The following is a 14,095-nucleotide window of genomic DNA, read 5'->3' on the forward strand; positions in this document are numbered from 1 at the left end:
TCGGACTCTGTACGGAGCTAGGAGTACGTAGCATCCGTTTTGTGAAGTAATAGTGTACCTTGGTAAAGGTAAAACGGTAAAGCTGTACCGTGTTAAATAGTTACAGGATTCACGATTTAATATAAATATCAGCAAGAATTACTTTGGAATTTTCAATCTAATTGCGTACCAAACAAACAAAAAATAAAACATTTTCCTCTGCCGAATTTCAAGACATAACACCGGGCAGGACATTCCTCACTGACGTCAAGGAAGAGAAAAAAAACGCACAAATTGATGAATTATCATAAATTCCGTTAATGGCTAAATTCCATACACACACACACACACGCGCTCACATCAATTCCGATCGTATGCGAAACATCTGGCTTAATATACGCGGGATTAAAATGACATCCATTTTCTTCCTGTGACAGGATGATTCCCACACTGAGCTCCTCCCCTGTCTCCCCTATTCTCCCTTTTCCCCACTCTCCTCTGGCACACCAATAAACAGCCAAGAAAGGGCTCAACAGGGCAGACAGAATGATGAAGCAATGCCGATCGAACGGACGAAGAAGTTCCGTAAGGCTTGGAATTAACGCCCAATATCTTTACCACGCTTCTTATCGATCCACTAAACAAGAACATTCTTTGGCAAACCGGATGTGCAACCGGGTCCTACCTACCTGTGGCAGTTTTCCTCTCCATTCCACCGAAAAACCGTGCCCCAATCAAAGCCATCCCGTTTTCAATCATTTCCGTCACCGAAGATTTAAAGCAGCAGTTGCGAAAGGATGGCTGTACCGGGCGTGTAGCTGTACCGGGTGCTGGGAGGAAATAAAATCAAGTGAAAATATTTGATTTATTACTCGCCGTGTTAGTAATAAGCCGGCATGGCAAGGCATATACGAGCTGCGAGGACCTTCAACCATCGAACGGACCTTCGAAAGCGAACGCAAATAAATGCCTATTGAGTTTTGTCAAACAAAAGGGGCGACCCGGTACATATCTGGCCACGTCGAAACGTGTTCGACGATTGTGCTCAGCTTACCGTTTGTGGAAATTCTCGTTCCTTTTTTGGTTTAATTCCATCCCTTCAAAACGCACCCAAACACAAGCTATCCCATTTCTCAACGAACATTCCTTTGCAACCATCCGTTGAGGCGTACCAGACCTTCGGAGGCGATTTTTTGCCCCTTTGCTTGTTTGTTTTGTTTCTCATGAAAAATTGTCCTACCTACCAGTCTAAAGTCCTCGCTGGAAACTTGATACTGTCCACGAAATGAAAACCCAAGCATGGGGTCATTTTCTCAAAAAACGAAAGAAAACACAGAAACCATTCCACCACTAAAAACAAGGCACAACACAACCGTTTTCACCTTTGTGTTATGTGTTTTCTGCTTGTTGTTTATTTATTTTCCTTCGCTCAGTTTTCTTGCCACATAAGGTATCGTCTTCGGTATTATTCACAGGATGGCAGGTTTTTTGCTCCTTCTTCTTCTTCAAAACTAGCGGCAAATAGCAAAGGAAAATAACCTTTTCCTTCTTACTTCACAACCAATTTCACAACCCTTCCCGCTAGGATGGCACAGGGCGCATAAATCTTTTCGAAATGAAATAGCACAAAATAATAGCACGTAAATAGAAAGAAGATCCATTCACTTACGAAGCTGCCCACGGAAAGGAGTGTGTGTATTTGTGTGCAGTCCGTCGATTGAACGTACCGGAATTGTGGGTACAAAAAAAGGGGTTTGGCAAAAAGTAACCTTAAAACTGTGACACCATCGTCGGCTTACAGTGCTCGGTTTCTTTGGCTCCATTTCTAGGACTTGGCAGGTATCCCTTGTCTCTTGACTGTTTCTTTCTGTATCAGTTGAATATGGGTTTTTCGTTCTTAGATTACAACGTACCTTCGAGCTATAGCTGCGACATATTGGCAAATATTTGTTGCTCTGAAAAATTATTCATAGAAATATGTGTAGGTTGTTCCTTTAAAAAGAGTATCATGGAGGAAAACACAAGGTTTCTAAAGTTAACTGGTGATGTTGAAGATATTTTTTAACTCTGCACCACTTTCTAGACATCTTTTCAATAAAGATTTAATAATGTGCAAGTATACATAAAGATTGTATATGACATGCATGGTTCCAGTACTAACATACGCCTCTGAGACATGGACTCTGTCCGAAACAGAGGAAACCCTCCTAGCCTCGTTCGGGAGGAAAATACTCAGAAGGAATTTTACACCCATATCTGTGGAATGAAAGAGTCGCTGTTATCACGAACTAAACGAGCTATACGATGATCCTACCAACGTGCAGTGAACTAGATTCGCCAGGCTCCGGTGGGCTCGTCATGTCATGAGAATGACACCAGACGACCCAGCCCCCAGGATAGATAGTGTGGTAGATAATGCCGGCCGGAATAATGGATTGACAGAAGCTGGTACCGACAGCAAACGACAGATTGGAATTATGTCTGCCCAGTTCTTACTATAAATTGAAGCATTCAGAATATTCTAAATATACCCTTGCCACATCAGTCAAAAATTTCTATTGCAATTCAATGAATAATGACTTAAAAAAATTAAGCCAAACACCCATGGCTATCATCCATTCCAATGCTTACTTCTCAACACTTACTTCGCACACTTTTCATACAGCCATATAACATGCTGCTGGAATCAAACACAAGGCACCATCGTTTAATGTACACATTTCCATTGCTTGCTTTAGTTTCCAAGAACACCACAATCTATTTTCATTACAATTCTAAAGCTATCACCAAAGTTTGCCTCCAAACATACACAATAGCGCCGGGTTTAGCAGGAAGCACTAACCGCTCGTGTGCATATCTTTCACAGAACCCTCGACCGAGATAATAGGCGCCCCGGATCTGTACATTGAGAGTGGATCGACGATAAATTTAACCTGCGTCGTCAAGGATTCTCCCGAGCCGCCAGCTTACATTTTCTGGAACCATAACAATGCGGTGAGTACAAAGCGTACGTGACAAGCGACTGTCAAAAAGGAAAAACGACAAACATCTCTCGACATATTGACTTCCACGTGCACCATTCCGATGTGATCCTCAGGAAAATTGAAGAATGGCAAACTATCTTGGAAATAGAATTTCTTATCCCTTTTTTAGGGAAGAGTGGTGCACTTGGTTCCTTGTCACATCAGTGAATAAATATTAAATAAACAACAAATCTGACTTTACAATGCTATAACTGAAAATGTCCAATGAAGGTCACCGGATCACACTGCTCTGGCTAAACTAGCTTATTCTTCAAATTCCTCGCTCTTTGCTATTCAACACCAGCTAAAACCAATTTTAAAACACTTCGAACGCTCTCATCCGCTGATGAACTGGGTAAGAGCGCCAATTGATTTTTCCTGTCGCACATAATGGGAGTAATTGATTGCTCTCGTACTAACTGCTGCCATCGATTCCAAAGGCTCACCCGCCAACCAAGTGCACGCGATCGGCCATGTTGGCACGGGATTCGATTTTACATTCCGTTTTTATATACCATCCGTGTTACTTGCACCACTTAAATCTTGGTACCCTTGAGGGCTGGATGGGCTGGATAAAATCCTCACCATTTCCGTAATAAGCATTATGGAATTACCTTGAGCGGTGTAAGGCATACAAAATTTCCATTTTTTGCATTTTTTTCCTCCTCTCTCTCTCTCTCTCTCTCTCTCTCTTTATTTCTCTTTTTCTCTTCCATTATTTGCCGCCTCGAAAGGCCAAAAAATCCTTTCCGGAGCATGGAAAACCGGGAACGTTGCTGCGGTATCGCACGCCCCCCTAGAATGAGCTGTTTTAGCAGCATCACGTCCGGAGGACGATGAGTAACCTCAAACAGAAAAAAAAAAACAGATAGAAAAAAACCACCCAGTCCAACGCCGAGGGTTGCACTTTCGCTGGCAAAGTGTGCGACGAACCGAGCGGATCTGGTTTCACCTTGGTTTGCTAATTTATATTCCACCCGGGAACTTCAGTCTCCCGTAAAATCCATTACCATATTCATGGATGCAACGGTGCGCTAAGCTGCAGTGCGCACGGTCACGATGCACCCGATGCTTTCCTGGCTTGCGATTTCGGGTGGTTTGGCACGCGGTGTCAAACGAAGGCATCGATTCACGGCGCACTAACAGCGCCGGGCATTTGAGTGAAGGGTTCGGCCGTACGAACCCTTGGTGCAACATAAATGACAGTGCAAATGGGTTCTACGGCTGGAACCATTTACCGACCGAACCAGTCGAACTGGCCGTTAGCATGGACAGGTAGATTAAGCATGACATTGGCGCATCAGTGCGCCTCGCTACGCTCCGTGCTGCGCCGACTGCACGTTATCCATTCCGATTGCTTGCGCTCCGGTACCGTTGCGCGAATGGGCATTCCAATCTGCCAAATCGAACGAATGTGTGGCATGGCTGTGTGTGTGTGTAGCATCGGCGATGTACACGTTCTGGCTGAGCGCACTTCTTTGCCGTAGCGTCGGAAAGATGAGCTAAAACTAAATGAATTAATAGGATATTGAACATTGGGAGAGTATTTGGGAATCGGGCACCGTCTGCCGGTCCGGTTCGTCAGGTGGAAAATTGAAATGAACGCTTTTCGCCGACTCGTTGACAGTATTTTGGCACCGGAAATGCAGCTGACAACTTCACTCGCGTCACCGAAATGGTGATGATAATGGTGATTGGGGCACGGGTGTGATTGAATAGGGGGAAAAATGGATGCAAACTGTTGTAGATGTAGAACGTCGGAGAGCATTTCATACCTTTACTGAGCTAGCTTTCACTGTCATTAACTTCACGCTGATATTCTGAAAGTAATGATCATCAAACAGATATCTAAAAACGAGGCATTTTTAAAACAGCTATAAAAAATTAACTTTCTTCCACATTTTTTTCTGAACCACTAAAAAACCTCACATTTCTTGTGTCTAAAGATGTCTAAGATACTCCCTCCTTCAATAATTCTTTTATGGTGTATTATTAATTAGAAATTGAATTAATTATTGCTAATTTTGTATCAAATTTTAAATGATAAAATCTCTTGCTTCAGAAGATTTCGTTATAGTTCTTCTTTTACTAAGGTTATACTTAGCTATCAAAGGTAAAGGGTGAAAGGCTAAGGTTCCTTCAAATCTCAAAGATGTTTTCATTCTGTCGAAAGCCTAGATTTAAAGTTTCGTTTATTAACTTTTTAAATTCATTTATTTGGCTTAAATTAATTTTAATATATTCAGGAAATGGACTCAAAAAATACATTTCATTCATTTTTTTTCTTTCCCAATTGACACAAACACTTCAGCAGTTAGTGTCCTGCCGTTACGGGCTTCAGTGTCTTCAACGTACACATAGCTAGAAAGCTAGCTATGTGGTCGAGAAGACTTTACGGACGGGATTCGAACCAGCTAAAGGAGTTCATTTGAAGTTTTATAACAAATATGCGATTCGAAAGTTTTCATTCAATATTGTCACTCAATTGCGATACATTTACTTATTTTGTTTCATTCTTTTCTTATTTATTTAAGGTTTTTCAATTTTGAGTTCTCAAGTGAACCAACAATAATTTCTGAAACCCAAAGCTTGACTTTATCATTCGGGAACAGAATTTTGTCGATTCAAAAAAATGAAGTATCCTAAAATCAAGCTCGTTTGAAATTCTCCAGTCTTCACCAAAACTGGCAAAAGCAACACATTCTTTTCACATGCTCACTTCGTTACATAAACTCGATTTACCACTCGATACATACCCATCGGACGCGTGCGTAAAAGTAAATGTGTGTATGCCGCCTTTTTTATTATTAAATCTGATATTGATGTTGCTGATAAACACCGGAAACCGGAAGCCGGATGCCGGATGCTAGCCTTTCCGTCGATACCTCCAGCACCGTGCTACTAACCTGTTGAAGAAGTCCGCTGCTTCCAGTGGTGGAACGAGCGATAAAAAAATGGCACATGCCAACGTTCACCTGCAAGGAAAAATAAAGGCAAAAACAAATAACTCTCCCACCGGGAATGGTTCCACTGTTTATCGGGAACGTTCACGGTAAGGTAAACCCGGGCCCGACCAGCCCGGGCCGGCGGGGCTGACAAACTTCCAGCGCCTGGAACCTAAGGGATGCTGATGTACTACTGCGAAACGGATAAATGGATTGGCATCGTTTCGAGTGCAAAACAACGGCAACGATCTCCGTGCACACAGGAACTGGGAACGGCGAATGTACAACCATGGAAAAATGGAAAACTTTTGCACAGTGAAATGTTCCTCCTGCTTTTTTTTTACCTTTCGGTTTTATGCGAAACTCACACAGTCGTAACCCGTGCCGGTGGGTGGTGGTTAGCTGTGATAAAGTATAAACAGCTGCGCAACTCGCAAATATTTACTCATCAATAATTCATGAAACAAAATTACGTCGCCCGATCGTTGACCAGCGGGAGTGCTCAAGGTCCTGGCTGGCCTGGCCCGGCCGGTTATGGTTGCTCTATTTATTTGCTGATGTGAGCTATTGTGCTCATGCGTTTGCTCTCCAACCACCGGCAGACGCTTCACAACCAGTAAAAGTCCGACAGGAAGAAAAAAAAACCGGCGAACAAACGCCACCGCACAGGAAACGCCGGATGAAAACATTCGACCCACATTTTACGCGAAAAGCTCACAAAAATGAAGCAATCCGAGACAATCCGTTACGGGATGAACGACCCGGACGGACGCTACCCATTGACGATCTCGTTCACTGATAATGATGATTATGATAACCGCTGGCCGGATATTGACTAGAAGCGGATGTGTGGCACGGGAAGAAACAAGCAGCCACCGAAGGCCACCATATTTGTTGACACACCGTCACAGCAAATGAATGCTCGTTCGTCACATCCCACGGACCACGGGGACAGGGAAACAAAAAGAAACTGTTGCCACGGTCAACAGCCCATCGGTTGCCACCGTCATCATTAGCGGTTGCCGTTGCCCTCTGTACTTGACAGCCCAATCAACAAGTTGCACTAAACCGACGACCACACATTTCGGAACGGGGACGTTCTCGATACCATTTTGTTGACACGCCTGCTGTTTCCTGCCCAACTTTTCGACGGCGGACATGAAAACAAAAACTCAATTACGAACGATACACGGTTCGATATGACCATTGGTAATACTTTACAAGGTGAGGGAAATTAGTTGTGAACGGCAGTTAGATACTAAGGTAAGGTCCTCAATTCGGCAGCATCTATAATTATCACCTTCTCATTTACTTCTTCGCCTCTTACACTATAACCTCCAAAGGTTCCAGCTTGCCAGTTTATGGCATTTTTAACTCAGTTTTAAGCCATTACTGGAAAGCTCTGCATACTGGGAGACAGTCTGGACGGAATTTAATTCCCGGCCCTGCCGTGTGAAAACTGGAATCGCTACCACATCTGTCATCGAAATGGCCCTCTTTATCAAACACATTGTATTGACCATCTTATTCAATCAAGTCACCCGAAGTGTTTTAAAAATTATATGTTTGCCAGCTACCAAGTCCTCGAAAGTTAGCGTTCCTCAATTAAACGTACTGAAAATCATAATTATACTTGATGGACTTTCCCCATGTCCTGCTGGTACAAAACCTTTCAATTCAAACATTTAATTACATATTTGGTTATTTATTTTTTTACAGATTATCAGCTACGATTCACCGCGCGGTGGCGTCTCGGTCATTACCGAAAAAGGTGACACGACAACCTCGTTCCTGCTCATCCAGAACGCACGGCCATCGGATTCCGGACAGTACACGTGCAATCCGTCCAACGCCAAAAGCAAAAGTGTCACCGTGCACGTCCTAAACGGTAGGTCTACCAATTTATGTCCCGTGCCATAAATCCCCGACCAAAAACCACGAAGCACGACAAAAACAACAACTACAAAAACCTTGGCACCCAAACGCCCGTCGGGACCCGTCGAGGACCCACCGTCGTAGCGCACTGACAAGCTCATTTTATTTCATTGCCCATCTTACCATTTTCCCCAGCTTTTCGCTGCCGCCCGCAATTCCCGTGGTCCATCCATGCACCTATGCTTCTTGAGAAATTCCAACTGTCCGTCGCCCGAACGATGTCCGCTGTGGCGTCTCAAAGGTCTCGTTTATATTGCTGTATATTTTGAATCTTGATTGATCGTTCCAATAATGGACTTTTATTAGATTGCGAATTCAAGCAAGCTAACTAACGAGAGCGAGAAAGGGCGAGGGCACTGTGCTCTGTGCCACAATACCGGCTGATGAATGTTTCCCCAGACGGAGAATCCTTTCTCTTCCGTTTCCGACTCCCGGGGCCGAAGCTCCTCGCTGGACGCACACGGTTCCGTTACACCGAAGTTGCATACGAATGGCGAGAGCGTTTGTTTGGAAAACTCTTCACTGTCGATCGGTTTTCTTGCAGAAGTTTCGACGCGATATTTCACTCCGTTTGCAAGACAACCCCGAGAAACGAGCAACCTACGAGCTCGACTGAAAGGATTGCTATCGACCCATTGTGCCTTCCTTTGCCGGGGAATGTCAATAAATCTCCATCCCCTGCTCGGACAGTCCCTTTCTTGAATCGTCTGCGCGCTGCAATAGGACACATTGGACAGTATTGTGCTAGTGTTTCAGCGCGCCCACTTTCAAACCCCCCACTGGCGTCCTCTTCAATCCCCAACGGTACACCGGAGCTGTGGCACTGGTCGTAAGCTGTTAAATCGACTAAAATGCTTCCACTCAGCCGCACCAGGGTACGAGAGTGGGAGACGAATTTAACAACGATTTCATTGGTGCTAAACCGGAACGAGAAACTTACTGCAATATTATCAATGTCAATCTCAGCACGCAATCTTCACCCGGGCAGACAGATCCACACGACAAACTAATCGTACTCACACTGAGCTGAGGGGTTTCATTTGCGTCCGCCATGTTATTCCCCGGGACTAACTAACCTAGGGTCAATATTAAATTTGTTAATATCTTATTTCATCCTATTTTCGTTCCCAAAAGCACACACTAGCCAACAACAAAAAAAAAACTCGTGCCCATGCAACGGACAGTTGATGGTTGATTTATGTTTAAGCGATCCTTTTTTTTTTCGTTGCCCAGAACAGCCAATCTCTGGCACCATAAGCATCTCACACCAAAAGCGATCCAAAGTCCTGCTATCATCGTCCGTAGGGATGATTTGCAAAAAGTTTACCGATCAAATGAACCGGCCCGTGGTATAGGGGAAATGATTATGGAAAGTTAATTTCTGATTCGTTCCAACTTTGCCAATAATCTGCTTTGTTTAACGACGGGATGGAAATATTGGTTACAGCCGTTGCACACGGCACCCGGAATGTCCTGCGAACTTGCCAAACCGTCTTGCACGGTATTACATTTTGGGACATTTTTTTTCTCTTTTTTTGCTTCAAATTCCTTTTTATTCGCTTTGATGGGGTGCGAGCGATTATACTGGTGGGGCAAAAGAAGCGAAAACAAATTGAATTGCGAGACATTCCATCTACAAGTGTAATAGTTTCTTAATTGCTTTTTTCAGCATTTTTGTCTGCTTTTGTAGTGGAAATGGAAATTTATTATCCTATAATTGTGTCATGATTTGTTCATCACTTTTGTGGATTCGGATGACTCGTTAGATTACACTTACGTAGATTTATACATCCAAGCACCATTCTTTTAAAATGTTGCTACTCAGCAATTATACACTCACTTAGCCATGGCTATCTTTAAAATAATAGTTCGCTTTTTCCATGTTTCATATGAGCCTTGGAGATAAGTTGCTACTACGTCAGCTACGTTGCAACTCGAATCTATTGTAATCCGTCATCAGGAAGCCACAAGGCTTTCACTGTTTAAAAATTCTCGCTCAGGTATAAAACTAATGTAACGAACAGTAATTATATGCCAAGTCATGACACTAGACAAAATGTTTTCTTAAGTGGATAGCTTAGACAATCTAAGCTTTTGTCTAAGTCTAATCTAAGCTCTGAGAAGAAGGAGAGAGAGAGAGAGAAAGATTCAAACCATTTGAAAGCTTAAGATTATTTTTTTAGTAACAGGATAAAAATCATTAAAAATGATCAAAAAAATAATTTAAATACAAGTTTTTTGCAACTTACAGTCCTATGTTGCACACTTTTTTTTATTTCTTATTGTAATATGTTTTTTTATAGTGTAGGCTTCCTATAATTTGGAAAATCAATGGTATTTTGTAATCATCATTCAATATTACTTACTCATCTTTTTTCATATTAACTATCTATCTATCAGATTTCTAACTACCGTATCAGTGGAATAAGAGTGCTATAAAATAATCCTTTCCTAATGACATCTAACTTACTAGCCGACGGACACTATATTACAACAACTCATAATATTGCTTCATTTACATGCCACCCCACGCTCATACCCGCCGATCCGTACGCTATCCTATCTGCCACTATATATAAATATAAAACTATATTCTGTCCAACTGGTTAAGAACAGTTTGAGGGAAAAATTTGACAGGTGTTTCCCATTCCGTTTCCAGGGGAGTACCCAGCAGCAATGCAGCGCGCGGGACAACCGCATCATCGCACGCCACTCAACCATCCGCTTTTGGTGCTGGCTTCGGCGCTTGTCTCGTCCTTGCTCTGCTCCATCGGTATGCTGCGGCTACCGAGCCCATCCGGTGGGCGTTCGGGCCCGAACACTCGCGCCCACTCGCAGCGGCCGCCAAGAATGTCTTTCGTCTCGTCGTAGTCTGCTTGCACCGAAGCGTACTAATATGCGTCGCCACCATTGCACGCACCCGACTGTGCTGCGGGACGCGGTCCACCTTCCTGGCGCGCCTGAGGCTTCCCGCGCAACTGCGCCACCCCTTACTTCACACCGCGCCGCACCGAACGTGCCCTCCCTTACCGTTGACGTTGTGGTCGACCTCGCTCGGCGACGGCTTTTCCGCCCCATCGCACATACGAGACCGGTGGGGAAAGTCAACCGCACACGCACCCCTCTGGTACCATCACAATCACCGATGGCGGACCGCGGAACCGCCGGCACTAGACGCCCTAGACTATCGAGCGTGTGTGAGCTGCAGTCAAAACTCAACTTCAACAATTGCCCGACGGCGGTTAAGGATCGCCGGCGGCCATCCCTGCACCGTTCGATGAGAGCGTGTTCTTTTCTGTACTCTTACAAACACACACACACACACCCACACGCCACTCTCACAACCACTAATGGCACTCTTTGTTATCTTTCCATGAAGGCTTAAAGTCCTTCCAGCCAGCCACCCCTTTTCTCGAGCTGTCCGAAGTTGAGCCGATCACTTCCTTCACGATCATGTAGATTGTAAACGCGGTTACGCTATCAAACAAGCAGACACAAAGAGATGTAAAACCGATCGTGAACAAAATCGCGTTACAAAAGCAGTTAAGCTATGTCCGGCAGTGCAGTATCAGCGCCACATCACTTGGAAATAGTAAAAAAAAAAAACAAACCCACTACCATCACCACAAACTCACCGTTTGTGGGGCGTCTGCTGGTGTAGGCTGTAAATTTACTCTAGCAAGCAACTCCGAGCGTAATACTTGCACATCCAACCATCTACGGTAGACGTCGGAATGAGAATCCCCCATTTAATCATACTGCTAATTGTGAGATTACAGACAGGAGTGAAAGAATAAATATTAAAAACAAAACAAACTCTCTCACACACACAATGCCGAAAGTAACTGCGTGACCTAATAACGATCGTTCGAGAGTGCTTATGAACGTAAAGTGACCGAACGGCCAGAAGGACAGACAGGCTGGAGAAGAAGAGAGTTCAGTGGGTAGTGGGACAACATTACATCTAACGTGTAAGTTAAGCAAAAGTCTGTTAAACTGATTTATCTTTAGGTATCTCTTATATAGTATTAAAGTAAGCAAAGGCAGAAAAGGAAACACATTCGGTAACCGCGTGTTTGCCGTCACTAGGATAATGCAAACGTTACCGGCCGCAGATACTGCGAGGCGGCAAACGTTCTAAGTACATTTTAAGACATGCCATGGACGATGATCCGGTGCCGGTTTGAAAGTGTAGCTGAAAATGGGGCGGGAATGGGGGTAAGAAATGCTAGAAAAAAAATGGTAGCAAACATCCGGGTGGGACAGACTTTAGATAAAATAAAATTACAAACAAAAAAACCATCCCGCTATTCACAACAGCCAACATCCCCCTGGAAGTATGTAAATCAAACTGCAAACAAGAACATGTCCTCCAAACAAGCAAAAACACGCTATAAAACAAACGTTGTCTCTCGGAAAAGTCGGAGATGCGTACGTCAGTAGCTAACGCATGGTCAAACCAAAGGTTAGTCAAATGAAGGAGCGCGAAGGAGCAAAAAGTTAATACAAAAAAAAGGAAAGGGTCATTAATTGCTTTTGTTAAGTGTTGAACATCAACAGGCACTCTAGACAAATGGGTAGTAAGGTCATAAGAAAAGAAAACAAAAACGCTGGAAACAGAGAGATAGAAACGTTATTAAGTTAATTTTAAACACTCGTTAAACTATGATAAAATATAACAAGAGGAAACCAACAACAACAAAAAAGGTAAAATGCGGAAAAACATCCGGAAAAAAAGGAGCGAGTACACGAAATATTATTGGAATAATTGAGTGATATTTTTCATATTTCGAACATCCCCCTGTACACGGCAACTGGCTAGCGTTGGAGAGGCAGCGCTCGTCGGCGGTTAAATGTGGATTTAAAAAATCTATCTCAATCTCACACCTGTCTCACAAAAAAAAACAGACACACAACAACGGGCATAAAAAAATCATCCGAACAGCAACAGAATCCATCATCAAACTGTATCACACACGCAGAGATACACCCACATTCACACTGAACCATAACCGTATTTCCAGCAGAAAATAGTAAATGAAAAAGATTTAAATAATGACATAAGTAACGAGGAAAGCAGCCCTTGTTTTCCTTCATGCATCTCACGGGTGTGCGCTGTAGATGGTAATAACGCTTTGCATCGAACAGAACGAAACACGAAACCCAAACACAATGAAACTGTCTGTACCGCGTGTTGGTGTGTGTGTGTGTGTGTGTGTGGGTAGGGAATAGCATCGAGAACCTGTGTAAGTCCTCGTTTCGAGCACTCATTATCGGCCAACATATGAGCGTTCAAATGACTGGAGAAATTAAAAAAAAATCACTCCCATCCACACACACACAACACGTGGATGCAGTCAAAGTTGATGGGGAGGGGGTTTTGTGTGAAACATATTAAAAAAGCTCCTGAGAAAAATCATGTTTTCATTGCACTGTCCAATGATCACTGGCCAGTCGATGAATTTAATCAGGATCAACCTGAACACTGAAGCGCAACACGATGAACAGATGAATATATAACTGCACTTGTAACCGTTTCACCGAACCGAGTGCAGGTTGCAAATAGTGGCGGTGTTGGCTGGCCGTTCAAAGTGAGAGAAAGTGAAAAGCAAAATGGAAAGCGAAAGAGAAAGAGAGAGAAAAAAAACAATATATGATAAATGAATGTACAAAATAATGGAAAAATATATATGAAATAAAACCTTACAACAGAGAACATGATCAAGTTGGAGAGTTCTATCCGAAACAATGCGTGGTTCATTGACAGAGTTCTTCGAACCCCGTGTCGATGTGTAGCACCCCAGTGGGCATTTCAATGGTAAAGGTAATTTATTTAAGTTCAGTTTCACAGCTGATTTAACCGTGTTCAAGCAGTACTGGGAACGGGGTGGCCTGGTTTTACATCGCCTACAAGTATGCAATGGTTTTTTGGCAAAGAATTATTTTTAATATTTTCTTTGTAAAAGATTTTCCTGCGTCCAATCATTGGAACAATCTTACAATGTAACAATATTAAAATTATCGTTATATGATATTGGTAGAGTTAAAAAAGAATCGTTTTTTAAACTGTTGTTTTTAAAGTTTTAAAAAAAAATGATTCTATGCTGTTCTGTACATTTTTTGTATTTTCTGTATCAACCTATTATCTACTATAAAATCATTTTTTCAAACGTAAGGTTCAACAAGATGTAAAATATAAAATTGTTTCTGCAT

General features: G+C 43.0%; 1 protein-coding gene across 10 annotated transcripts in view; it reads left to right on the forward strand.

The window, feature by feature from the left end:
* The window catches only part of LOC118504520 (papilin-like), a 200,992-nt gene extending 187,463 nt beyond the window's left edge, over positions 1-13,529 (forward strand). For 9 of the 10 annotated variants that reach the window (XM_036039052.1, XM_036039053.1, XM_036039055.1 and 6 more), the window contains 3 exons: positions 2,846-2,973; positions 7,667-7,835; positions 10,520-13,529. In XM_036039052.1, coding sequence (XP_035894945.1) covers positions 2,846-2,973; positions 7,667-7,835; positions 10,520-11,163 — 941 coding nt within the window. In that variant the 3' untranslated portion in view covers positions 11,164-13,529. The remainder of the gene's footprint in view (positions 1-2,845; positions 2,974-7,666; positions 7,836-10,519) is intronic. The other variant, XM_036039062.1, reaches the window with a different exon arrangement.
* The last annotated feature ends 566 nt before the right edge of the window (positions 13,530-14,095 follow it).

This window comes from Anopheles stephensi, chromosome 2, assembly GCF_013141755.1.
Source record: "Anopheles stephensi strain Indian chromosome 2, UCI_ANSTEP_V1.0, whole genome shotgun sequence".
NCBI classification, from domain to species: Eukaryota; Metazoa; Arthropoda; class Insecta; order Diptera; family Culicidae; genus Anopheles; species Anopheles stephensi.